The sequence below is a fragment of the Corvus kubaryi genome, unplaced genomic scaffold (assembly GCF_017639235.1).
Source record: "Corvus kubaryi isolate FWS band 111438036 unplaced genomic scaffold, C.kubaryi_AGA036_p1.0 split1-37296, whole genome shotgun sequence".
Classification (NCBI taxonomy): Eukaryota; Metazoa; Chordata; class Aves; order Passeriformes; family Corvidae; genus Corvus; species Corvus kubaryi.
In genome coordinates this window covers 13,375,538-13,390,998 of record NW_024582075.1, presented here as the reverse complement: position 1 = coordinate 13,390,998, position 15,461 = coordinate 13,375,538, and the positions used below count along the sequence as shown (strand labels likewise).

General features: G+C 37.0%; 1 protein-coding gene across 13 annotated transcripts in view; it reads right to left on the bottom strand.

Annotated features, from left to right (window-relative positions):
- The window catches only part of NFIB (nuclear factor I B), a 264,254-nt gene that overhangs the window by 51,407 nt on the left and 197,386 nt on the right, over positions 1–15,461 (bottom strand). For 12 of the 13 annotated variants that reach the window (XM_042013069.1, XM_042013077.1, XM_042013070.1 and 9 more), the window contains exons 4-6: positions 9,572–9,640; positions 7,358–7,478; positions 5,402–5,520 (exon numbers count right to left, since the gene is read on the bottom strand). In XM_042013069.1, the coding sequence (XP_041869003.1) occupies positions 5,402–5,520; positions 7,358–7,478; positions 9,572–9,640 (309 nt within the window). The remainder of the gene's footprint in view (positions 1–5,401; positions 5,521–7,357; positions 7,479–9,571; positions 9,641–15,461) is intronic. The other variant, XM_042013073.1, reaches the window with a different exon arrangement.

The window sequence follows — 15,461 nt, the reverse complement described above, 5'->3', positions numbered from 1 at the left end:
ACAGGTGAAGATGGTCCAGCTGTTTCAGTTTTAATGGAATGATGGCATCTTGACTCTTGACCATTGGTAGAGGTGAGGTGTAAGAGAATGAACATGATGAAGAAAATGTAAAATTAAAATTCATTTCATTGTATATGGACATTCAGTATTTCCAGACACCTGACTACTATGGAAATCCACATGAATCTCTCATTATCATGAACAGTATGCATTGATGACAACTGTTTAACTTATTTCCAATGTACATAGCATTGTAACACTGTAACAGTAGAACAGGTCTCAAGGAGAAATACGGAAATTGTCTGCAATTATGTTAATGAACTTTGCTAAGCCAGTTTTCAGAAAGGAAGCCATAGATGCACACACTGTCCTTCTCTTTTCTGATATTCCTGTTTCCTTACAAGTTAAGAAAAAGGTGTCTGATTTACTTACCAGTTAGTAAATCAAGACGTTCACCAACAGTTAGCAGCCTATTAAACCCTAAATACTCTTTAGCCACTGCACTAGTCACTAGAGGTTTTTAGATTTTTAATAACTTCCTCTTCCAAATTGTGAGGGGAATTTTATTTTTTTACTGCATAAAATTTCTAAATTTTTAAAACACTCATCAATTTTACTCAGGCAGAAACTTACATCTATCTCACAAAATCTTACTAGCGCAGGAACTCAAAATTTTGTTTAACATAGAAACATAGTAAAGAATTCAGTAACAGCAACCTGGAGAAAGGAAGACTGGAAGAGATCTACAGCAAATTGCTTTTTAGATGTAGATATATTTCTTGATGGAATTGTAAGACATGATTCAGACATCATCAAAGTTATTAAGACATCAAGTTGGAAGAAACAAGGCACAAGAGAGAAAAAATAACTTGCACAATATCTGACAGAAGACACAGCCATTGAAATCCTAATTGTCGTGTTAGCCCTCTACTTCTAAGTAAATACCATTCTCAGAGATTACTTTTCCTTTTCTGAGACTGGGGGATTTTTGGAGGACAGTTGGTTACTTGAAAGGCTAATGGCAAAAGTCTTGGGAGAAATCTTTGCAGTTATAAACTTGCCTATTTGCTCTATCAGAAAACCTCAAACCTGTTGCAAAAAATCATGCAAATAGAGGCATATTTTAAGTATTTCAACATAGCAAAAATAATGACACAAGCTACAGAATCTTCTCACATTGACTTGATGTCTCCAAAGTAAAAAACACTGTCATTATACAGTATTTTTTTAAATCTATTTTTGAAACAGTTATGCATACTCTTGTGATTACATATGTTTTTAAAATAGTCACAAACTTTTTTGCAAACCGATGAAGTAAACCTCCAGGACAGTATCACAGCTTCATAAGACTTTCTTCTCTTCTATAGGGATTAATAATCTGAATTAAATGAGTAAAATAATAAAAACTTATTTTTAATGTTAATTTTGGTTAATTAGAGGGGGGGTTATATTTTTATATGAGATTGGTAACATAACTCTTTGCGGATTGTTTTTTACCAAGAGTATGCCAGCTATAAAGTTACTATTTTTAAGATATGCTTACTTATTTCTGGCCAGAATTACATCTTCAAAGACACAGCTCCCCCAAAACAGACTATAAAGCACAACATCTGGAAATCTTATCAAAACATTTTTGGAAGTACTATGACAGGAAGACAGCTAACAGCAAAAGGACAGTTTTACAACTGAAAGCAGAGTCTGGTATGAGCAAGATTTTACTGTAACTGGGCTAGACCTCCTTGTCTTAGTTTCACAAATGCTACATCCCAGCTACAGCACAAGTACTCCTGCAATCATGTCCCTGACCCTCATGATGCACGCTTGCATAGAGAAGCTGTAAAATCTATTGGGAATACAACAAAATCACTTCTCCCTTAAAGTCTTCTTACCTACTAAACTTCATGATATTTGTTTTTCAAAACAGTGGAAGGCTGATCTAACCCTGCTGCAAACTTTCCTCTGTCTTATTTTTAATGTCAGTACATTTCTCTGTTGCCCATTAATTTCTGTCTCATTCTCTCAATCAAAACTGTTACAGACCTGTCAGACACCTAGGAAACTCCTAAATATTTTATTCAAATGTATTTCAGATGTCATTGTCTTATTGTAACCATTCAGTTCCAAACTACCACACTCATGACATTTCTGTTACTTTAGGAATAGTTAAATAAAGATACAAAAAGCCTAAATTATGAGAGCCTTTCAAAACTATGTAATTTCAATTCGTATGAAAATACATTACATTTAGATACAGTGATGAAGAAACCAAATCTATTTCAGCTCAGAAGTTAGAGACCTCTCTCTGTCACGTTCAAAAACTGAGACAGTGAACCTGAAATGAGCAACAGTATATGTTAGTATCAACCCTATTCCTGATGTTGTCTCTCTTAGAAAAGTTAAAATTGCACTAGAGTGGGAGAGAAGCTATTTACCCACAAACATGATATCCAGAGACATATTTATTTGTGGGTACTGTGAAATGATTTACATTTTTGATGCTGATGACCTGTGGATACTGTCTGAAGAAGCAGTGACTGTTGTGACTACATGAGCATTCCCTGTTGACAATGGAAAAACACAAATGTGACCTCAAAAGGCTTATTCCTTTTTCATTTATCCCTAACCTCATACAGTACACAGATAACCATAGGTGAGAGGGAAGCAGCACAAGTTAGATCTCTGGCATAGAAACCACCTCCAAAATTTATTTATGTTATCTTTGTTTAGGCATATGGAAACAGAAAGTAGGTGTCCATAAATGCGATATCATGGTACAACATCTGTGTCCAAAAGGAGCTTTTACACAGATACATATAAGCCATAGAATCATCATAGAATATCCAGAGCTGGAAAGGACCCACAAAGGATCACCAAAGTCCTACTCCTGGCCCTGCACAGGGCAGCCCCAAGAACCATGTGTCTGACAGCATTGCCCAAACACTTTTTGAACTCTTTGAGATTGGAGTTGTGATCACTTCCCTGAGGAGCCTCTTCCAATGCCCAACCACTCTATGGGAGAAGAGCCTTTTTCTAATATCTAACCTAAATCTCTCCTGACAGAGCTTCATGCCATTCATTTGGGTTGTGCCACTGGTCACCAGAGAGATAAAATCAGTGCCATGAAGATGATAACAAGCACCTAACAAACCAGCAGCAGAACAAATATGCCTGGAGCTGCCTCCCACACCCTTTCCCACTGAGCCCAGGCACCAAGGGCAGGCATTGCAGTTGCTACCTTATAATGATTCTGCAGCAGCACAATAACCTCAGAAACTGAGCGGAGACGAACATAACTTTTTTAGGGGCAAAAGGCTTCTATTTCCCCCAGTACAATGGTTTTGCACACTGGACAGTCCTGTATCTGTGCCTCTGCAGGAATGGAAGAATATCTTAAGGATGGAAAAAACTAAGTACCTAATAGTGACTTAAAGGCAACATCTCTGACAGGGATCTGGTAAAATTTCACTAAGGCCAGTAGTGCTGGAGGACAGGATATTCAGGGAGAGATGTAAACTCCAGGAAGCAAAAGTAAAACACACTGATTTAAGTCTATCTTCTTTATTCTCTCTTCCTCATATTGGAGTTCCCTGATTTATGGAACATATTAAAGGCTGTTTTAGCTCAGAAGTCTAGCTACCCAATGGCACAGAAACTAAGTAAAGGTTCATTGTAAATACACTGAAGAAATTTAAATCATAACATTGTTCGTTACTGATAACTGTAATATGAAGTTCATGCAAACATGAACAAATCCAATGTTCATGGAATGTGATTCTTTGCAAGCAGAATGATTCAAAACCTAAATTGTAGTTGAGATACTTGAGAACTATAGAGTTAGTCTGTGAAAGGCTCTGTCAGCAGGGCTTGCGCTCAGGAGTCTATATGGCAGTGCACTTCTCAGAAGCTCACTCAGCAGCACAAAACCACATCATTTCACAAATGGGTATATGTGAGAGAGGAAGAATGAGCTGTTTTCCCTACCACTACAGAAATAATTTATCTAGAAAGCAAAAAATTTATTTGAGGTATGATCCAATCTTTCATGAAAAATTGTAATAAAGTTTCATGACGAAACAGGTAGCATTCACAGAGGAAAATATTGTGCATAAGGAGGAAGATTCTGGCTAGCAGAAGTCCTATTTACTGTTCTTAAGTTTGGTTATGCAAAACCACAGGCAAGACATCTTAAAAAAAATTCAAAAGTGAATGCTTCAAACTGTCAAAAATAAGACAGTATCAGAGCCTCCATGAGAAACAGAGTACAAAAAAAATTATGAAGAAAAAGACTAGTTAACACTGAGTGAGAAGAACAGCGTAATGGTTAAGAACACAGATAAGAGGGTAGGCAAAAGCAGATTAAAAGGACCCACTATAATGGAAATGTGAAAGTAAAAGGCAGCTAAAAAAAATACCAGCCACATGCTTCCTTGCACATGGAGATGAAAGAGAAAACAGAAGGAAGAAATAAAAGAGAGAATATATTTTTTTTAAAGAAGCTTTAAAACAATATAAAAATGAGGTAAGACCAAAGGGTCACTCGGTTACTGAAGAACTGAGAGCAATGATCAGCAGAAACTGAGGGCAAACACTGAAAGATCCCCAAAGGAAGCAACTGCACATCTTTTTCTCTATTTCCCTTTTACATTTCACAGTCTCTCCAGACAGCTACGGCACCTCAGCCACAGGATCCATTAACCAACACTGTACAAATATATGAGTTTAAGCACATTCTCACATAACAAAGGGGAGGGAAAAGACTACACTGGCACCTAGGTTTATAAAGCATCAAGACAACATGAGGGAAAGTTATGACAATTAATCTCACTGTTTTGATAGCCACAACTTTCTTTCTCTAGGTAAGCATGTTTATTGCTTTGGATAACCCAGAAGATACCACCACTTACCAAACCCTTCAACCTACGGATAAGAGTCCAGAGAGCTACATGTGGATTCTTCAGAAAGAGCCTATTGAATCTATTCCAGGTCACAAGCTACAGACTAAATGTCCATGTCATGGTAATACAAAAATAGAGTATTCTTACATTGACTAAACCACAGTAAGCAGATGTTTTGATTTTTATTTGAAACACTGGAGTCCAAACTCTGCTGGCATGATCACAGCATACACAATATCAAGTACTCATTTTTCATCTTTTCACACAATAAGGCTGTCACCATATAGAAATTATTATTATTATTATTATTAGTGGTTGTTTATACAATATCCTGTTGGCTGTTGGCTTTAACTACATTTACAGAACCAGCAAGTACATACACCACACGGAAAAAAAAAAGATTCTTCTAAAAAGTCATCATTTTATTGCAGAAATTGAATGGCAGATGCAGTGATTTGTTGTATATTTAAGTATACTTCAAGGTAAAATAATCCCATGTTACTCACCTTGATCTCTTTCATGCCATGTCCTACTTCCTGCAGCTGGTGAATTTGGAGAAGGGTAGAAGTCTCCTGTTGGGCTTGGCTCCATATTTTCATCTATGGAGATAGTTTTGGGTCTTTTGCTGTTGAAGAATTGTGAAATTTGGCAGTGAATAAAGTACAAATGTAGTAGTGGTATATAAACTTCCTGAATCTTTACAGATATTTTAATAGAGAGTAATTTAGGCTTACTAAGTGAAAAAAAAAAAAAAGAATATTACTGCCTACATTAACTTGCACAGGTGATATTAATAATATGTAATGCAGGTATACATTTGCATTTTTCACATGACTTAATATTTCAAAGACGGCATGAATGGGTAATATGAAAGTCCACCAGCATTTCACTGAACAACCAAGAAGCCAGTTCCTGTAGCCTACCAAGGAAAGATTGGGTCGTGAAGGTACCAAACACTACGCAGAAACCATGAAGTGTAGCAAGTCACTGGAAAGTGTTACTAATAAAGGTAGAAAAGGAAATTTTGTGAATGTGTTAATGAGGAAAAATGTAGTTTACTGTATTTCATCAGGTCAAACTCCTAAGCTTTTCAAAGACGGCTAGTCTGAAACAAACACTTTTCATTTTTGACTAGTTTAATTAAAAACAACAAAAGGCCCATATTTCAAGTCACACTATATAAAATGAGGCAGAACTTCAATACAGTGGAGGAAAGTCAAGTTTCTTCATAGCAATATATACTGAAGCTGTTATACTGACTGCCAAAGAAAACCAGGATGAAGGTTTTAATAGTGTAGTATGATTACTATTATTATTATTACTATTATTATTATTGTTGTTATTACTACTACTACTACTGCAACTATAACTGCTACTGTTACCCTGTGATAATTAATCCATCTATTCTAATTAATCCATCCATTTCTAAAGTGCATTTGGTACACTGCCAAGCTGAAAATATGATGAAATTAAAGAGGGAAACCTGAGCAAAATAACTCAGAAGCACCAGATGCTGGTGGAAGAATATGTCAGCGCCTTGAATGTCCTGTTAAATCCTGTCCCACTGTGCAGACAGCTTCCTGACTCACTGAGGTCCACAAACGTGGGACAATGACAGCTCCTATAGTGCTTGTGATTTCATGGTATATCAGACAGTTTCAGAAAACCAAGGGGCTCTAGGGGTCTGACAGACAGTACATTCTCTGGGAGTCAGGAGGAGGGCACAGCAGGTTCTCTACATCCGTGGGCCCACCAGCAGCTCCCAAGGGAGGAAATGGGAGTCTCTCTCAGAGATGGGAGAAGGGAGCAGTTGAGCAAGGAGGAAGTGAGTCCCTCAGACTAACTCGCCTGTAGCAGGTGAAGGGAGACCCTTGACAAAAATTAACCTGTAGCTATGTCACATGCTCCTCCTCCTTTCCACTCTGTTGGGAAAAGACCCTGAAAGAGGGTGGCAGAAAACACTTTCATGAGCTGTTATGGATGAGAATACCTTGTCTTTATACACCTGGCCTAACACCTTTTCTAGAGGAAACAGTATCTGTCCAAACATATCTTTCAAGACAGAGGTCCAAGAGGGAGCCCTGAAAAGACAGCCTTTGTGCCTGCAACCACTCTGAGCCCTGCCAGCGTGTTCCCAACCACTAGACCTTCCTGCAGCTCAGCAACAGTTTTGGGATGTGTAGCTATTCTCTTGGCAGATGATTTAGTGGGCACTTCAAACCCTGAAAAAACTTATAACCATCTTCAATATCGTGCAGGGTGACAGGCAATAATGACACCATTTCAAATGACAAGATTTATAACTTACAAACCCGTACAGAGATAACGGTAAAATACATAAGAAGCTAGCCTCACAAAATCAGAGGAAATTAAAAAAACAGTTGGCTGCTGACCCGATTTGTGAATTGCTTGTCCTACACTATTAAACATGGTTCACATTAGCACTTATTTCAAGTTTTTACCTGCTTGGTGGAGAGGACAAGGACCTCTGTAGGTTTACACCCGAATTCATATCATGGTAATATGGCTGGCTCGGAAGCTCTCCAATTGGGAAGTTCACTCCAGTTCCCTGGGTTATGGGTGCTGAAAAACACATCACCATAAGAACTCCCAGATAATCTTCTATCTTTTTAGCCATCTTTTTATTTCTAACACTTGGAAAAATATCAAGATGTGAATACATGTATCTTATTTTCTGCTTCTTTTGGAAACCAAGTACAGACAAGTTGTATCAATGATTATGTATCTAAAAAGTGAATTATCTTCCCTAGCGCTTACAAAACCTTTAGCACTTATGCAGATATAATACATTTGTTTTATAAGAGATAAAATGGAATCACCAATATGAAAAAGATAATACAAACCTCAAGCACTATAATGAATGAGCCTAGGCTTATGAAGAGAGCTAACATTATTTATTAAAGAACAGAAATAAAGGAAATATGAAACTCAGAGACACACAAATTCCCTTTCCCTTAATGTTAACTCTTTTGTATTAATAAAAGCCTTCTATGTTGACAGGCTGGTTTTCTTCCTTTTTCTTTCGCCCAGTGCCACAGGTTCTGCTCTGCATATGCACACCTACACACAAGTACATACACTGAGTGTTACCTTCACCTCCTTATAGGGTCTGTGTACCATACGGACTCTGGCAATTCAAGAATAAAAGATGTGTTATGTACTGTGGTGTATTTACCTTTGTTCGTTGTCTGTGCATCATGCATTTTAACTACCTTTGGCATTTAAAAGAATAATTGCATGTTGTGTAATGTATTTGAAGGTTTGTATTTTTCTTGACAGTTTAAGTACACTCTGTTGCGGCTTGAGGTTAAACAAATGCATGGTAAGAAATCCCACAGAAACCACATGCTTTAATGCTTATTATTAGAAGTATATCATGTATAACAGCTGCATAATGCACAGTTTCATAGCATAATTACAATATTGTTTCTTTTTTAACCTGAATGTCCTGATACTTTAAAATGTACTTGACCACCTGACAACTAAAAGAAAGCTATAATTCACACATCCTCAGCCTCCTAAAACAGCAAAACCATATCTTAAGCAAGCACAAAAAAGGATATGCCTTAACTCTGCAAGATGGCAATGCTCACTGTTTTGCTGAAGGATTTAACATAGTTTTAGTTGTTGAATATTAATTTCTGATCACAGTAAATTAAATAACCCATGCATCTGAAGCCTCAGTAAGTTAATTAGATTCCTCAAGCATCCTGACCCTGCTTGAATTAACACCTGTGCGGAATATGGACAGACATTTTGGAAACTTGTACCTCTTTGGCTCTGTCCTCACTCACCAGAAAAGTGATTTTTCTGCACCATTCAGTTTTTACTGAATGGTGGTATCATCACTGTGGACACTTTTAACTATAACTTTCAACTATTCTTTTTCATTTCCTAAAGAAGTCTTAAGAAAAATACCTTAATAATGTTGATAGTAAACGGAGAAAAGAAAGGGTCAGGAAGAAATGTAAAATGAAAATGTGGACAGGTTTTATGTTATACTATCATAACTAATTGTTAGATTTCAACAAAAGAGATCTTATATTCCTCTTGGTTTTTCTTTCTGCAGTTCAAGCTTTACCTATAATTTTATATTTATATTTTATGAGAGTTTTTACATATTCATGTGTGTAATATTTCTGATGCCAAGACAATGTAATTAGAAATTCAGTTACAGCCAGTGCTATGACTAAAACAAACACAAAGATTTAATAAATTGTTTATCATACTTTACATCCATACTGTGATTTTTATTTTAAGAGTTACAAATTAAAAAACAAACAAAAAGAATAACCAGCCCTTGTAGCAATATCCAAGGATATGTAGGGCACCCTTAAACAATGATAAGTCTAACAATAGAAGGTTTTGCTCCATATGGTAATTTTGTTGATGTGTCACTCCACTAAGGTGCACTGAAGGAGATATAACAAACTGATTCCATCTTTAAATATCAAAGAGACAGAAGAAGATCTATTTGTTTTATTGCAAACATGTGCAAGATGGCCTGTAATACTGTAGTCAAATATATCAAAATTGTGCATGGTTATAGGCATTTCCTATGCATCTTACATCTTGTGGAGAAAAAGCTTCAAGGGAAAAACCTTCACTTGTTTATAGCAGGCTTTGGAAATGGCTAGACACAAATGTTAACTTACTTCTTGACACCCTCACAAGTTCTGACACGTTGAATACTCCGGATTTCACAAAACTGTCCTCAAGGTACACTGAAAAGGACCACAGAACCATAGTCAGTATAATGAGAAGATTAATAAATAGGATTTTTATAAATAGAATTAATAAGTAGGTTTATACACAGTTAACAATGGTACTAACAGAGTCCCAGAACTATAATACACAGATCAAAGTACACTGAAAGCTGATCACAGGATCTAATGTGAACTGAAATTCAGGCAAAGGTGCAAAATAAGTCTTAACGATCTGTGATAAAGCAATTTTTTAAAAGTATATAAAAACTATCAAGCAATACTGAGTGCCTAGCTAACCATCAAAAAAAAGTCTGAAAACTTGTTTCTTTTATTAGTATCTTCAAAGTATCTTCATAGTATTGAACTATGACCCATATCAGCCGGATAAGCAATTTCATCACAGAGCAGTCCTCTCCTTGTGTATGTTTCTGCTAAAGAGATTTTTACTTAACTCTCACCTTGTTAATTGTCACTTTACAGTATGACCTCCACTACCAAATCAACATTTCTGAGGCAGATGAGGGGTTTGCTATTATTTCCAGGAAAAACAGGAACTGAACAAAGCAGCTGAGCTGTTCAGTGGGGTGTTTTATATACATGCTGAATTCTATATCTAGAAACCTGTTTAAGAAAACACATATTATTGGTTTGGCTTATATTTACTTATTCTAAGATAAATGTATATGATATACCCTCCCTGCTGTGAGTTTTAGGCATAAGTTGGAGTACTGCTATGAAACAGCAGCTGATAATCAAGACTTATCTCAGTAGTGTAACTAGTAACCTTATGCAAAGAGAGCTAAGAAACCCATGTTTCTGTGGAAGCCTCACATCAGTAATCACTGCAAAAGCTGTACTACTGCATTTGAGATTACACGGCATTACAGCCTTTTATAGGTAATAATATAAGTAACTAGAACATAGTACTATAGGTAGTAATATAGTAACTACACTTGGTGTACATTGATGCTCCAACAGTGTTACTTTTTTGGTTTCTTTCATGTGAGACAGTGCACTAAGAATTTCTTACTGTGGTTTTTCTGGTCTCTTTTCTGAATTAACACAGTTTTTTTTTTCTTTTGGAAATAAACTGTCACTTTTTTGTTCAAAATGTTTGAAAGAGTAAAAGTATTCTAGATGTCTTAACTAACAAAACAAACAAACAAAAAGTACACCTACTGGAATATCTACTGATTTAGAAAAAGGTGGTTTGGTACTCTTCTCTTTGGATTTCTTTTGGAAATTACTGCTTTTATCTTCAAGTAGCAAATTTAGCAAAAACATGGCCACTATAATCAGAAAAATGACTGTAAAAGCACTATACTTCATCTGAGAGGTCTGTCCTTGGTATATCTGGAGAAGCCTCTGCTTACTTTCCAGGGTCAGACGGAGGGCATAAGCAAAAAGAGTGGTTTTTCCTGCTTACTAGTCCCACAGATCTGCCTCACCTAGCACCTCTGATATTATTTACCAGTGCAGGTATAAACTGTTGGGAACACATCCAACCAAGCACGTTTCCCAACATCTCTGTTACTCTGTCAGACCTATAGGAGAGTTGCAGCCTTTCCCAGCTGAGAACAATCCCATGACCAAGTGCCATGGGTATACAGAGCACTGTAGGCCTGTGGGATCATCCTGAACAGTGTTCTGCCGATGCTCTCATCTTCCCATCTTCCAGTCAATGTCACTTCATACACTACTCCTGCACATCTTTATTTCCACCAGTAGCTCTTCGGGTCTCCCTCCCTTTTTAATTCACTTCCTTTCATATTTCTCTCTCATTTTCAACAGATTTTCTCCATATCCATTACTTATTCCTCTCTTACCGTCCTTCACCTGGATATTGCCAGCCCTTCTGCAGTGTCTAAGAAATAAGAGCCTTTCTCTTTTATTTTCTGCATTCTCTTGTACCATTTCTCTGTGGTTTTTGTGTGGATGTAAACATGACATGGCTTCTGAAATACTTACTTCTTTATTTGACAGAACTTGGTATACCCATAAAATAAAAAAAGGCAAACAGTAAATTTTCACTTTTACTTTCCTCCTCAGTTACTGTTTTTTAATCTAAGAACAGGCAAGCTGGATGGATGCTAATAATTCCTCAAGCAATCACAATATTTCCCTTCTCTGCTTATTTCCTCCAGCAGGAACAATCTAAAGTACTACACAGAAGGGAGATTTCCAGAGAAAATGGTTTCTTGATTTTAGTTGGCTCATAAGCAAAGTGTGGCTAAAAGCCAGTGTACAACCATGCAGCCAGCTCTGAAGCTGGTAATGAGACATGACTGAACTTCTCTGCTGTTTATCCAAGCATGACTACTTTGAAGCACAACGTCTCTAATTCAAGCCAGACTAACTTGAGAGGAGCTTTAGCCAAGAGTAGATTAATCAAGCTATCGTTACAGTGAGAACGAGGCCCAAGGCTCATATTAAAAGAAGAAAAAGCCCATGTTTGATTTTATATGTAAAATAATATAAAGAGCAATACAGTGTTTCTCTCCTTGTGATAATGAAATGGGAGCAGGGAAAGTATTTTGCCACCAAGTGGAACCACCATCTATCATCCCCTCACAAAAGGATGCATTGTTGACTGATGGGTCATGTCTTTCACCCAGGTTGCATCCTGCCTTGGAACGGGTCAAAAATAATGACACCCACAGATACATGCAAATGCTTTGGCTGGCATAGGGAAAGAAAGGGAAGCTGCAGCTCTTGTCAATCTCAATCAACCTGAAAAACAACTTGACTTTTTCCTCTATGTAATGTGACAAATTGTTATCAAACAATTAATGCAACAATAAACAATCTATTTCATAGCACTGAGCAACTTCATCCTGAGCTTTACATTCGAACAGGGCAGGTGGACTCCAATGGTGCCTCTGGGTATATGTTAAGGTCCAACACCAGTGAACTTCAACAGTTTCACCTAGTTATGAAGATAATCTATGGTGGGTATGCTACAGAACTGTTCTTGGCTCCCAGCTGTGCAAGAGGAAAATATTCAGTGCCAATAAATTGCTGTAATTTGTTGTGGAAACATGCATTCTATGTAAGATAAAGGTTAAACAGCAAGACTGTATGCAAAAGGTAAGCAGTATAGTACATTCTCTGTGTATGGTGTGAGATACTGCCTTTTACCTGGTGAAGCTGATCACACTACTGAGTAAGAGTTAACATTCATATTCACATTACTACACTTCATGCAAGACAAGAATATGTGGTGATACTTCATACAGTATAGGTCTTACTAGTTTTGTTGATTGCCATTCCCTAATGCACTGTTTACATTAATATGTTAAAGAGCCTTAAATTAGCACTCCTGGTGTGTGTTTCTGATCTGTTCAGTACAGACATTTATGCAGTTGATAAGTCTCTTGTATTCCTCACAGACAATTTACTTTATCTCTTGATGGTCATGATAGCACTTTGCTGTCTCTATCATTCAAGCCTAACAAAAGCATTGAGTATTATGTAATAAAACTCATCCTGCCCGAGAGACAGCACTCTCTGAAATGCATTTTATTATTCTTAAAAATCTGATTTCTACAAAAGGAGCATTTCTGAAAAAAACACTGTAGCGCAATGTTGTATAAAGAGTCAGTAACTTCCAAAACCCATATAAAAAGTGGGTCTTTTTTATTTTGTTGTAGCTTTTTTACATAGTGAGTATAAAATCTTTCTCTTCTTGCCTTTTTTAAAGAAAACTCACCCATGAACAATACAGTTTCCATACAATTCCACAATGGCCAGGGCAGTGGTATCAAGGATGAAAGATAAACAGGTTAAGCGAAGCAGCAGTTCTAATCAAGCTCCCGTGTACAGTCAGTAAAGGGAGAAACCTTCAGCAATGCCTCCAACTGCTACAGAAGTCACTGCTCTAGTCATTATATATATTCCAGTCTATTTCTCACTATGCCTTGTATTATGCCTTGAAGAGATGAGTTACAAGTGTAGCTTTTAATTGTTTCAACCATGCAAAAAACTTAAAAGGGGGGAAGGGGAGAGAAAATAAAGTAGTTTCAACTGACTGAAAAACAATATCAGTTTGCACAAACAATTACTCTAACAAGCTTGTTCTCACATTACTTAAAATCTTACTAGTGACGTTTAGCTTTGCAAATTTTTAACCAGTCTTTTTATGTCTTCTGATTTAATTGTACTTTTATGAATAGAATGCCTGTTTATGTTCTGCTGGATATTGACTAGAGCCTAACCATAAAACTTTTTCCTGGTACTATTATAAATATCGTTTTCTCATTGATACTGCCTTGGTTTTGAGCAACTTGTAAAAGAAGCTACTGTGAGAAGAAAGGCTGAAGACTTTAGCCTGGTGTATAGCAGACAGTTCTACATAAAATTTAAGTTATGCAGAGTAATGTTCGGGATGCTGCTGGCTACAGCTTTGTACAGCTACTATTTACAGTCAGAAGTGGTAGAGAAAAATTAGTCTCACACTGTTCATAAGTCAAAATACAGTCAGCAGACATGCAGTTTGTTGTCTTACTGCATGCGTTTTGAAACCAGTATCCAAAAAATAGTACCAGAAGCAGGTTACTACCAAAATAGAATATCTTAATGGCAGTTATGGGTGGATAATATTTGCCAAGAAGTGGAAAATTTCAGTGTTTATATCATTTGAAACAGTTGAACTAAGGACTGTTCAGAGATTGAGGCTATTTTGGTTATCACACAACATTCCCCAGTCATGTGGCATACCCACAGCTTTTTTGGGGTTCTTTTATCCTGAAAGTTGCAATAATGTTGTAACTGGGACAGGAAACAAACTTGTAAAAAGATCTCCTGACTTCATAGAACCTTTTAGCATGATGAGGAACTAGAAAGCCAAATGTGACACTTTCAAAAACAAATGAGATTTTTGATACTCTCAAAATTATAGCCAGAACCACAACAGTCTTCTGTGTAGCAGTAATTTGAAGTAAAAACCAGCTTTAATGGACTCTGAAATCCATTACTAGAATTCAAGTAAGTTGCCCTGAAACCTAGAAAGAAACAGAAAGGGTAAGTAACACAAATGCCTGTTGCTTTCTGTTCCAGAGGGTCTCAGGTTATACCAAAACTACAGCTGAGATTCAAGAAAAAGTCGGGGGAACCACTTTCTAACAGCTATAGGACTAGCAGGTGCCAAAAGGGAATTTTCTGATGCCAAAGAAGGTTTCTGGAGTTCTAACATAACATAAGAATTTTTAGTAAATTTTTTCTCTGTGCATGCTTTGAAGTAAAAACCATCGCATCCACCATTGGACAATGGCATCTGAATCAGCATGAGAATTGATCACAGCATCATTTATTCACACAGCAGATTCGTAAAGAAGGACAGCCAATGCAAACAAGAATGTAAAAGTAATCCTAAACCAGTAGACGGTATTAACTACCCACACCAAATTCCAAACCATCCTGAAAGGCCAAAAACTCTTACTTTTGGAAAAAGGGACTGTACGACCTGTGCAGATCTATGACTGCCGAGACAGTACAGCTGGGCACTGACCCCAGAATGCCTCACCCCCCTCCAGCTCAGTGCTGGGAAGCTGATAAAGAAAAGTATCATCTCTCAATCACTGACATTACCAATTCATAGAGCATTTGGGAAATGGAGAATTTCACAGAAAATCAAGCCCTGACCAAACCCAACCCTGTTTTGTTTGAAGATCACTATCTGAGATGGCACGGCTGCAAGCATATGAGAAAAAACAAGCATCTCAGGATATCCACTTCCATGCTGAAAAAGAGGGGAATATGTGTTTATTTAAATACAATTCTGTTTGAATTCCCTAAACGGCTACCATGGCACCATTGCTCCCACAAGGAAAGCTGCTGACAG